Genomic DNA, 12882 nt, shown 5'->3' on the forward strand with positions numbered 1-12882 from the left:
CATAATATTAGTTAAAACCACTATACTGATAATGACTAAACGTTATTTGGATATTAATAATTCATTAATAAATGTTTATTTTATATTACTGTATAATCAATAAGATGGAATTATCACTCATATTATTAAAATAAGACATAATCTCAATTTAAACTCACGTTGGGTTTAGGACTTGGCTTGATGGAGACCTGTTCCTGATATGCCATAGAGAATGAATCCACACAGTCTGTGGAAGGTGTGAGATTGTGTAGATAGCTCAGGTCTGGTGGCTCCCATCTTAGTGAAAATTTTACCTCAATACCTTCACCAAATTGAAATACCTTTTTTACGTCACCTTTCAGTAATTTCTTTAAAGTCTTCTTTACAATCGTCTGATAAATGTGATGAAATACGATTGACAACCTGTGAAATATCAGTTGTACAGTCACTTCAATATCAACACTACTACTAATCATAACAATATTTTTTTATAGAATAGACTAAAATGTGTGCAAAATAGTGTGTGCCAATCGGTATTCTGTACTTGGCAACAGTTAAAAGTGAAACTCTACCTTATTTTTAAACTTCTCTAGAATTAATACCCAAGAGGCAACACATTTAATTTATACAAACACAGTTATCTATTTATCATTGAGCAACAGCCAGGAGGTAATATCAATATACCATAAATCACCAAGATCACACATTACCTTACGACCAACGCAATCATTATCACAAAGGGGACATAAAAGTCGTTATATACAACCTTATAGTTAGTGTTTCTAAAGTAAGTTTGTATTAAAACTAACCTTGCAGTATTACATGGAGCATTCAATAAGACAAAATGGTCTGGAGAAAAACAGGTGGTAGAAAAAGTATACTACTATTTGATTTACAGATCACAACAAACAAATTAAGTTTACATCAAAATTAAGTTTACAATGGCAAGTCCAGTTAAAAACTCCATATTGGTTTAATAATAATCTGTTATTATTTTTTCCTTTGCTGGAGATGAAAATCCGGTTAATATAATACACCTCTACAATGAAATAACTGGTCTATGTTAAAAGTTGTATGAAACATGGAAATTGTTACAAGTGAGTAGAACACCTCAGAAGTGATTGAGATTGAGTGAACAGGATAAAGCCACAGAGAAACGTTTTGGATCTCAGAGGAGAGATATTGGATGTTGGATGTACTCTTACAACCCTCAACCCTTACAATCCTGATTTAGCACACTGTAATCTGCATTTGGTGCAACTGAAAGAGACTTTACATGGTCAGAGGATAGCAAAACATTAAAATGTTAAAAATTAGCTCAAAACCAAGAGAGAATTCTTTGCTGCCAGTTTAAAAGAATTTAGTAGTCTGTTGGGATGAGTGCATTAATATTTATTAAAATTGTGTTAAAAAGTAGGAAAAGCCTGTTTTGTAAAAATGTTTTTTCCTCCAAACCAATTAGTCTCTTTTTGATTGCTGAATGATCCTTCTATATTTATGACAAAATATAATTTAATATCTTGAAACTAAATCTAATATTAATATACACGAAGACACATTGAATATATATTGAATTTACATGATTATTGTCTCTATTTAACATTGTATAAATGGAGATTTCAATTTAACATTCAAGAATACAGGGTAATACATTCTAAATATCAAACTTAATATGATTATTAGATGTACTTGAAATTGCAATTTATAATTTCTCATAATAATAACAATCATGCATGGTCTTAAATTTTAAGTGAATTACCGAATTATGTAAATCTGTCAAGTAAATCGTCTATTTTCTAAATATTACAACTTTAGATCATATTTCTAATTAATAATACACAATAATAATAGTCATATGAAAAATAAAATACTATATATCAACAGATGAAAAGGTAAAATTGCTTACAGAACAAATCTTGTCAGCCAACGCAGGGGTCACAGTGCCAAACATAAGTTTTAGTTGGGCTTTATGTACATTAAGTACATGAGGCTCATCAAGAAAGACATTCAATAAAAACATAGCTGCATCGTCCACGACATGCGAGGTCTGGTCATCTCCTGTAACAGACCAACTGTCTCAGATACCTACTTGTTTATTTACAGGTCTAACCTTCTTGCAGGATAACAAATTGAATATACAGTATGTAACTAAAAAGCAAATAGCAAGGATAATATAAATGAATGACATGTAATAGAAATCACACGAAGGAAAAACTAACAAGAGTGACACACAACAATGATCATAACGAAAACGGAATCAAAAGACACTTATGCACTAGTAACAAACTACCAATAAAATATAAAAAGTAACAGTAGCAATAGTGCAGTTAATTACAGTAGGATGTAGACAAGCAATGATGGATGGGTTGTTGTTGATTTTTAAATCAACGGAATTCTGGTAAAAGACTCTTTTGAATAATAGGTGTTTGATAAAGAATGTTCTTAACAATAGTAACATTAAAGTTCATCATATCTATCATAATACAAACCTGAGAGCTCTTGTGCATAGTTTCTTAATGAGTGAAAACATTCTCTTATATCTGGTGACTTGGCATCATTTGTGGCCTTGTTCACAAAATCCTTCCATGAAATCACTCTGAAACATGCATATAATCATATAAAAGTTACTTAATTTTTACTGCTGTATAAAACTAATTATGTTTAAGTCTTGGTAAAGAATTAGTATACCATGTAGCCATAAAAATGTATTTTTTACATTTTGTGTTGCTTGAATATGTGAAAGCTATTAAAGTTACAATGATATATACTGGAAATCTATTTTTGTGAGTACTATTTAAAAAATATTGTAAAGACAAATAATGTTTTATATTTCTAAAACGAATTTCAAACAGAGAACTTTTAATTATGCTAACTTGTTATTTCTTCTGGCACACAGCTACAAGAAGTAAGTAGATTTCCGCACTAGTGCCATCAGCATAAGCTTGGGTATTTGGTTGGTTGGTCCTTGGGTATTTTACATTTATGGTTCTGAGTTACCATACTCTATTCTTTTCACGAAATATAATTAATTAAATTATTGTCTACGTTGATTGTCCAAATAGTTTCAATAAATCACAGTTAAAAGCTTTCAAGTAATGATTTTTAGTTACTATTTCATTTTACTATTTTATTTTATTTTTAGTTAACTATTTCTGGAGCAGTGTTCAAAAGAAGCATCATTGAAGCCTATAATCACACAATATACACATATATTTTTGAACATGTTTTGGGCCACACCTCCAGAAACCAGATTAACCAAAATGTTCCTAAAGTTCAAACATGAAACATATTACAATATGCGAAGGAATAAAAAACTTTCCTCTACATGGGATATGCTAACATCATGAAACTTTTTTGATAATTTAAAACAAGGTATGAGTAAGGAGTAATTCACTAAGGTTGCATGTAAACTTTCAGGTCTATAGCTCATTTTATTCTCTAAAAGTCCAGCGGACAGATAGACAGGGCCAATCATACATAAAAGAAATATTTATATCCCTCCAGCACACAAAATAAAAATTGTGTTTAAAGCCATCTGCGTGATGTACTGTAGAGAGCTCACATGTGGTGTAGAAAGGGGAGTGAGGTAGATTCTAGCGAATTACTAGAACTAGCCATTCCAAAAACATGCCATTATACTTTTCCCGCCCCTCTACTGTAGTTGCCTGCCTATACCATTGTCACCTTGTTATCCACATTGTGTACATGTGCCTTGTTCAGATTAAGAGTGTCATTTTAGTCGTTAATAGTATAGTTAACCTAGTGCATTATTTAATCAGTACTCGTAATTTAGGAATTATTAAAATTTATTGATAATTATTGAACATTTAACATGTATAATGCCTATTTAAATATATACTTATTATTTTACTCAAGTCCCTAATTCATGGGAACTATTATAAGGCGGCCGACTCTTTTATATTTGTGTGAAGTAATACTTTTTTAACGTATTTAGTTTAAATATATGAAATAAATTGATTACTACAAAATTACAATTACAGTGGAACTTGAATAATTCGAATCTCAAGGGACCAATAAAAATATTCGAATTATCCAAAAATTCGAATTAAAAAAGTTAAGAATTAAAGGCTTAAAATAATGACACTTCACATCTTTGCTGAAAACCTTTATTGAAAATAACATGTGTGGTTGTAAATTTTGGTTTTCTGTGCAATTCTACTAAGCAAAGTATGCACAAATTCAACAGTGCAAAATTGAACCATGAATTATCTAAAAAATACACAATTACAGTATATGTTTATCAATAAAAGAAAATAAGTTGAATGGTGATAAGGAACATTATACAGTACAATATTATTTTTTCGAAAGAAGTCGGAAATATTTACTTGTTTTCTAAAGTTAAGTCTTTCAAAGATTCTGCCATATTCAATTAATTGAAAATAGACTCATTATGTCATTTTTACTTTTAAAAAAAAACGTCTAAGTTCCATGATGTGATGTGCTGCTCCGGCCGCACTCGGAACGTTTATTTCCGCCCCAACTGATGACTCGCCTTCTTCGTCACCCGATGCCATGTCGCCATCATGTTTATTGTTGAGCACTTCAGCGATGATCTCCACGTCTGTTTTCTCACCACATACTGCAACATCTTCATCCACGTTGACAAAATCTTCAAACGAGATGGCAGGGTCACTAATGACGTCCTCCCAGCCGTCAACTGAAGGTACCGCTTCCGCTATAATGTCGTTGGCTTTTTCAGCGTCGTCCTCCTTTTTTACAAAACCAGCTTTTTTAAAGCAATGTTTGATCGTTTCGGGCGCTTGAAGAATGTCTAACTTGATTTTTAGGGCGTCACAATCTTCAGTCAGTATGTACTCAACCAATAAACGTCTGTAAAACTGTTTTAGATTTTTTATGATCCCCTGGTCCATAGGCTGGACAACCGAAGTCATATTGGCAGGGAAAAAATCACTTTAACATTTTCCATTACTGGAATCGTGTTGTGCGCAGTACAGTTGTCTATAAACAAGATAACTTTTCGTTTTTCTTTTATGAACTTTTTGTCTAAGTTCAACAACCATTTCTAAAAAAGGTGACTGGTCATCCCAGCTCTTGCGCTGTTCACATACTCCACTGGTTTTGATTTGACGTTCTTCAAACAACGGGGACTAGCCGACTTGCCAATCATTAGTAAAGGCAGCTTTTCTGATCCATCCATGTTTGCACCAACCAGGAGAGTAATTCTCTCTTTACTCAGTTTTCCTCCGTGGCATTTTTTTCTTTAAATGCGAGTGTTTTGTCAGGGGTGCATTAAAAATAAAGTCCCGTTTCATCAACATTGAAGATGTCCCTTTCGTCCTGATCCTGAAGCATCTCCTCCAAATCTGTTTTCCATTGGTTGGCTCCTTGTTGATTAACGCTTCCACTTTCACCACAAATGGATTTCAACGAAATTTTGTTGCGATCTTTGAGGCCGTCAAGCCACCCTAAACTAGCCTTAAAATCTTGTTTCCCCAATTCAGTAGCAAATTGTTCAGCTTTGTTTCTTACGAGAGGCCCACTCACTGGAATCTTGTGATCCCTAGTTTGTTTGAACCACTTTAAAACAAACACAATTGTCCAAATCTGGATTTTCTGGCTCCCATAACCTTTTCCGGTCTTTAATGTTCTCACTTTCACTCCCGAGAATTTTTTCTTTATTCTTTAAGTAGGTGGACAATGTGTTAGGAGGAATTCCAAAGTCCTTGGCAATCCCAGATTTTTTCTTAACTCCCTTCTCTACTTCTTTGATTGCCGCTATTTTCTGAGCCAAAGACAGTTTTGTATGTTCGAGGATTATGAGGCGACGACATGGGAGTGGAGTGGTCTTACAGGCAGCGCAGCTTGTGTCAATCGCGATGAGTCACGTCTACAAAACAATAGGCGCGGAAGCATAGGGCCGAGCCGGCCGGCCGGGCGGGAGTGTGGCTAGATCTGTGTCCAATGCCCTTGAAGCAAGTGCCTTGTGATTAGAAAGAGTGCAGCGTCTTTTCGCGAATCTTTCCACTTTAAAATCGGCATCGGGTTCGAATAAAAAGTTCGAACTATCCAAAATAAACTTCGAATTAACCACGATATTTTTGCATTATTTATATAGAAAATGCTAGGGGCCAATATAAATATTCAAATTAAAGAAGATTTCGAATTATAGAAGTTCGAATTAGCCAGGTTCCACTGTATTAATACTAAACAATGTTACAATAATGTAGTTATGGTAGGAAGGGTTGATTCTATTGAATTTTGAGTTTAGCTCCAGTTCATTTTTCTTTTATTACAGCATCTAGTATCTAACACTGTTTCAGACTTGACTCCTGGAGTCTGGAGTCATGTTCGCCTGAAGAGATCTAAAGAAACTCGATGACGAAGAAGCTCATAAACAAAACATTTAAATAGTTTAGACATCAGAGACACCTATAAATAGCTACATCACACACTCATTCCAGTAGTAAAATGTTTTTACTACTGAAAATTGTTTTTTCTGTCAGAACTTAAAAGATCTGACACAATTTACAATTTGTTTACAGCTGAAATGTAAGCTTTTATTTTAGTTTAAACATCTCTTAAACCTGTCAATCAATCTCTCCATAAAAGAATTGTGTCAAACACAAAAATATTTTCAACTGAGTATCAAATGTTTCCAGAACAGTTTAAAATTTTCTTCTATGCATGTAAATTTATAATCAACACAAGTCTTTGTAATAAACTAAAGATTTTCCAACTGCCTTTTTAAAATTTTTAGGGTAAGGTTTGAGTAATCTTATTCAAATCATCCTTTTAAAAAATGATTGTGCTGGGTTTTATTCCAAGGGGGAAAATTTTTCTGGCTTTGTGCTATTCAGTAGAATTAATATATATTATTATATGTACACCTTTTTAACAATATGTCGTTTTGGGTTCAAAGGGTCACAATCACAGAGAATGCAGAAAACCTAAACTTTTCATGAATTTAACATGGAGATAGACAGCAACAGGGAAACTTATAGAAATTGATTTAAAAGTATACAATGAAATATTACATTTTAATACATCAAAATACATTAAGAAATACAGTATTCTTAGCTGGCCATAAAACTAAAGATTTAAATAAATACAAAGTACCTAAACAAACATTTGTATATTGCAACTATTCAAAGTTGTTATTACGTCACTTTTGGAGACATGCTTTGTTATCGAGATAACACAAAAACTACTAGAACCTTAGTTTTTTCTAAAAATTACTGATATACCATATAAATAAAAATGCCATAACCTATTTATCATACTTTCATAGATATCAAAAAGACATATTTTCATAATTATTTATCAAATATATCTAATGTTTAAACATAACTATTATATTAATTTTTAGTACCAACAATAAAGTATGAAAAAATTGCTAATTGTACTTACCCAGCTCTTGCTTTTGCTCGACTGCGCCTTAATACATCTAATGTATTTTCTTCATAATTAGGTTGATGAGGTGAAGCAAGCCCTGAATGATTTCTAAATAATGTTGACAACCTTGGGAAATCCACACTGAGATCCATTTTCTACTTGTAGTATTTGCCAACTTTGAAGAGTTACGGCCCACTGAGCTTCCACATTTCCTAACACAAATAAATTACTTTTGAGAAAAAAACGTAATTTAGATTACACTTGAGGTTAAGAATTACCAGAGACAAAATTAATAGAATAGTCTCTAGGGAATTAATAGGCTGAGTAATAATATAAGCCTAACATTGTCCTAACAGTGTTTTTCCAAACAGAACATTCACACACTATGAGGTACACACTATCCCAGAGGATGATCAGATAAGATACATATGACTTCAATAAATGATTGAAAATGTTTACCAGGTTGTTGTTAAGATTTTAGAGTGTGTTTAGAATATTGTTTCATTCCCTTGTTTGTCTAAAGTAAATGTTTTTCAAGAAAGCCTATACTCAATTCCTTATAAATTGTCTTTTACAGAAAATTGTCTATCTCTTGAGCTATATAAGATAATGGCTAATGTTTAACCCTTTTAACCCGGGATAAAAAACGATGTTCTCTTAAAACTGCCACGCCAATTTGATGAAAGTCTCATAAAACTGCTGCATGCTCACTGCTTTGTTTTTGTAAGTTTATAACAAATTATTTTTCTGATTTCTACTCAGGATATTGTAATGTTGCTGGTACCAAATTTTGCATAATTAAATTTTCTAACTAAATAAAGAATTTTAAAGTTTATTAAAGCAATTTAATAATTAGCTAAAACTACAAGAAATAACAAAAACTTTATCATGGAGAGCCAAATATTTCAGTTCTGCATTTAATTAGCTATAACATATCAAAATTTCATACCCTTAGGGGAACAAATAATAATTTTATAATAAAATAAAATAAAATTGTTATGTGCCAATTTTTGGAAAAATAAAAACAAATACAAATCACTCACTAATAGCATCAAAAGGAGTTCCAATCAATGAAGTTTATTTCACTATCACTAAGTCACAAAATCTATTTACACATTTTTACGAACACTATTTTATATATTTACAATTTTTTTTAAATCTGGTAGACCTAATTGCAAATTTGTTTGGGCAAACACATTGGAAGGCAGCCCTTTTGGCAAAGAGAACAGACAGATCTCTTTCTATTACTCCTGTTACATTTGGTGCCCTTATCAGAACAAACCCAACAAGTTTTCACTTTGTTACCGGGTAATTTTATCAAAGAAGAAAAACGTCCTGCCCTAGGCCTACCCTGTACATTGATCAGCTGTGGACAACTCAGTATTTAGAATAAAAAAAAGTCAAAGACTTTTAAATAGATGATTTATATTGATTACTAAATCACCAATAAACTACAAAAAACTATAAACACAATTAAATATATATTTCTTGAGCCAATATACTTTATTTCAAAACATGAAATCGGCGGACACTAAATTGTCCGCCCGTACGTTTGGTGAGTAACTCGGCGGTCAATATATTGTCCGCCCGTACGCTTCGCGTAGTATTCGGCGGTCAATATATTGTCCGCTCAGGTTATAAGGTTATAATGGTATTCAAAATAAAATAATGTTGTAGGTCCTGATTTGGGCTATCTTTATATATAATAATTTTGGTCATGTTTGATTTACTAATTGCCTAAATTAAATCTGAAAATTTAACGACAAAATGTAAAAATTTATTTTTTTTAATATGAAGAAAATATTTTAAATGTTTAATTTTGTTCAATTCTTAAACCTCCATAGATTTTGTATACATAAATTGCATTTCCACAATCACAATCTCTGATAAGGGACCTCCATAAAATATGAAAATGTCTGGACACTAATTCTTCATTTAATATTTATCAAATAATACCAGTTTCAAGTTTTCGACTTTTAAAAGTAGCAAATGTTTGATTGTGAAAAAACTATCAATAAACAGTTATTAAGAACAACAAAACTACCAAATTTGTATAAAATATTATTATTATGTTGGACATAAAAACAAATAATAATAATTATCGTAACAAAAATAATCTTGTACATTACAATTTTAAAAACAAATTTGACACTAAAATTACAAAACAACAAATCCAACTATTGCCTAGAATTAGTATCAAAGAAACCTTAAAATATTTATAACTTGCCCAGCTTGATATCATGAGTAATCGCTTTTGTGAAATGAAGAAAAGAATTCTCCCCATGGGTTACCAGCAACCAAACGCACATGTTGAAACCACTTAAACAAATCTCGTCACTTATGAGAAATATCTCACATATTTCCCTCATATTTGTCGCCATTCAAAGTCTCAAAATATTAGTTACTTCTTGTTGTTTATTGTTTACGTTAAAATTACTATAACTAGTAAGTTGGAATCATGTGCTAAGTTAAATAAATTTGAATATGGAATTATTCCTTCAGATAAAAACAACGAACCATTTGATAAAAACAACCGAACAACGAGTGTAGGCCGCTTATTAAAGTCTACCCGCCAATATTTTTGTAAGTGTATTTATAACCGAAGGTCTAAAAAATTACTATTAGGAAGAAAATACTTTATTTGACTTGCTGTGCAAAGTTGTATATCATTATGACGATCGATTATTGTTTACTATCTTCCAAAAAGAAGCAATGTCGGCGAGAAGGAGGCCACTCTGTCTCTATCTACTACTTGATATTAGGCTATAAAAGTAGATATGTAACATAAATTTTAATTTAACGAACGCTCACTTAATCTGCACTTGAATTTAGGTGCCATCTCGAGTGATTAATTTATTTCTTTTAAATTGGTCACTGGTTTTTCTCTGAGTCAGAGTATAAGTTTGTTGTGTAATCATGTTATTTTTATTCAAGAAAAACTATTTGTATGTGATTGGAAGGTACACATGGTATGTAAATACATACTAAGTTATGGGTATGTTAGTTTTGTTTATTTATGTTTGTTTTCTGACTTACGATCATAATACAAAACTTGTATTTTGCTACTCCAGCCGTTAAGTTTACAATTGGCAATTATTCTTAAAAGTTTTGATTGGCCTTTCCTCACTTTTATTGAGTTAATACGGGGAGACTTTAATAAGCGGCCTACACTCGTTATTCGGTTGTTTTTATCAAATGGTTTTATCAAACAATTCTATATACTATCCCACTTCGATATGTAAAAATCACACAATAAGAGTTATAGGTATCAATTTACAATAACGTGACCATGGAAAGGTATGTTCATTTTTTTTTCCTGAAAACTACAATTTTTCCTGAAAACAATAGTGAAGAAAAAATTCGTCGGCAACGAAAATCAAAGGAGTTACGATTTTTTGAAATCCTCTGAAAACTCTGTTTTTGACAGTACCTCTGGCAATTTTACTGAAATGATGACGTTAATCCTGTCAACGATGCCTGCCCGCTGCGCACTGCTTGCTCTTTTAGAAAAAAAATTAACTCGAGCTTGCAAAAGTCGAATCCCAGATCACGTGATGCCCCTGATCCTTAACCCTCCAAGTGTTGTTCGACAAAATTTTGTCGGTTATTTTCCATCTTTAATGCAATAATGCCCGAAAGGCATCAATATAATACAATGATATACTTTCCCCCCAGTTTATATGCACCTGTGATAATAATACTTGGCTATAAATGCCCAACCCATGAAAAAAGTCCATTTTTCATGGTCACGGTATTGTAAATAAATACCGAGTTATAAATAACCGTAACAAAAAGAATCTTGTATACATCAAAATTTTAAAACCATAAATTTAACAATAAATTACAAAACAACAAAGCTAACTATGGCCTAGACTTAGACATCAAAGAAACCTTACAGTATTACAATTTGCCCAGCTTGATATCAACGAGTAACCGCTTTTATGAAATGGAGGAAAGAATTCTTCCCATGGGTTACCAGGAGTCAAATCCAGATGTTGAAGCCACGTAAACAGTCACTTGTGAGAAATATCTCACATATTTTCCTTATATTCATCGCTATTTTCAAAGTTTACAAATATTAGTTACTTCTTGCTGTTTATTGTTTACATTAAAATTACTATAACTAATAAGTTCAAATCATATGCTAAGTTAAATCAATCACAATTTTGAATTATTCCTATGGATAAAAACAATGGAACCATCCGATCATAGCAATTAACAATTGAATAGAGTGTAGGCCACTTATTAAAGTCTACCCATTAATACTACAACCTGGTCATTTAACACGTCTAGTCTAAAACAATATATATAAATGCAAATTGGGTCATGTAAACTCGTAGACTACGCTAGTACAGATTTACTAGATAGCCTACAGCTATAACAAAACTGAATTAATATATGCTAGAATCCCACTCAGTGAGTACTTGACTCTGAATAAGATTTTATGTTCGTACAAATTATTGATGTCTAAGAGACCATTCAGATTTACTACCTAACCTGAATTTTCAAATACGCCACCTTTGAACTCTAATGAATACAAATACCAAAATATTCTACTGATCTGTTCAAATAACACTAAACATTACTTACTTAATCATATCATTATATATTATACTTGTTATTGCACAATGCTATTGCTGAACAAATAGTAATTTCCCGTATAATCACCGACCCTTATCGCCTATTTGGCACTAGCAGTTCCAGTTCGGCGTTCTGCAGTCGGCAGTTATTATTCGTAGTGACACGCTTGTCAGCTGGAATGGAAAATGTAAATCAGCTGTGTGTGCCATTTCAAAAAATACCGAAGTTACATGTAGCTGCACCACTTTCTCATTGCTAAAGAGAAATTAACCAAAGAGAGTCCATAATAGGCTATAGAGATGGCACGGGATATAGTTGAAAAAAGATCAAATCTAAAAGCTTGCACAATGATTTCTATGAGCAAACATAAAGAGTAGAAGAGGGTGAGCTAAAAACGAATTTAAAGTATCTTGGAGATTAAGATTTCTCTCCCCTTTGTTTATTTACCAAATTTACACTATATGGTCCCTCATGACCCCAAAGCTCATGTCGATTTAGGTGTACAAAATGCTGGAAAATTTTTGTAAAAAAACACTAGCCTAGACGTTTATATTTGAGTAGCGCAACTATTTAAACAAATAATAAGATTTGTGTTGGGGAGAGCCTAATCTAAAGGACTATGGATTCTAAAAGATTAAAATTTAGTAGGGATGGAAGAGACTATTAATGCACCGGAAGGTTTTAAGTTCCTAAGTCAACATCTCATAGAACATTCCTGGCCGTTATCTTGGTGTAATTTGCAAAGTCCTATATACGTTGGTATAAACTCTTTGTCAAGGTAGTAAGTATCCCAGGATCAGCTGGGTATATTTCATCTATCCTACTTTACGGTGACTTTCAGAGTATTTTCTTCGTGCAACATCATTTCAAACGTCTCGCACCAAGACGTGTCGTCTTTACCAACAACATATGAGTGGAGTGCCGTGTACACAGATCCTCGCTCTGTTA

At 32.3% G+C, this 12882-nt stretch overlaps 2 protein-coding genes across 2 annotated transcripts in view; both read right to left on the bottom strand.

The window, feature by feature from the left end:
* LOC124360405 (activating signal cointegrator 1 complex subunit 3-like) overlaps positions 1–292 on the bottom strand; it is a 63931-nt gene extending 63639 nt beyond the window's left edge. Inside the window, exon 1 of the mRNA XM_046814009.1 lies at positions 159–292. Coding sequence (XP_046669965.1) covers positions 159–206 — 48 coding nt within the window. The 5' untranslated portion in view covers positions 207–292. The remainder of the gene's footprint in view (positions 1–158) is intronic.
* LOC124360406 lies at positions 262–12075 on the bottom strand. Its single transcript, XM_046814010.1, has 5 exons — positions 11944–12075; positions 7369–7565; positions 2469–2575; positions 1886–2037; positions 262–402 (listed from the first exon to the last, which is right to left on the bottom strand). Exons 2-5 carry the CDS (start codon positions 7503–7505, stop codon positions 331–333), a joined length of 468 nt encoding a protein of 155 aa, XP_046669966.1. The 5' UTR covers positions 7506–7565; positions 11944–12075; the 3' UTR covers positions 262–330.
* Between the last annotated feature and the right edge of the window lie 807 nt (positions 12076–12882).

Source organism: Homalodisca vitripennis, chromosome 4 (genome assembly GCF_021130785.1).
Source record: "Homalodisca vitripennis isolate AUS2020 chromosome 4, UT_GWSS_2.1, whole genome shotgun sequence".
NCBI classification, from domain to species: Eukaryota; Metazoa; Arthropoda; class Insecta; order Hemiptera; family Cicadellidae; genus Homalodisca; species Homalodisca vitripennis.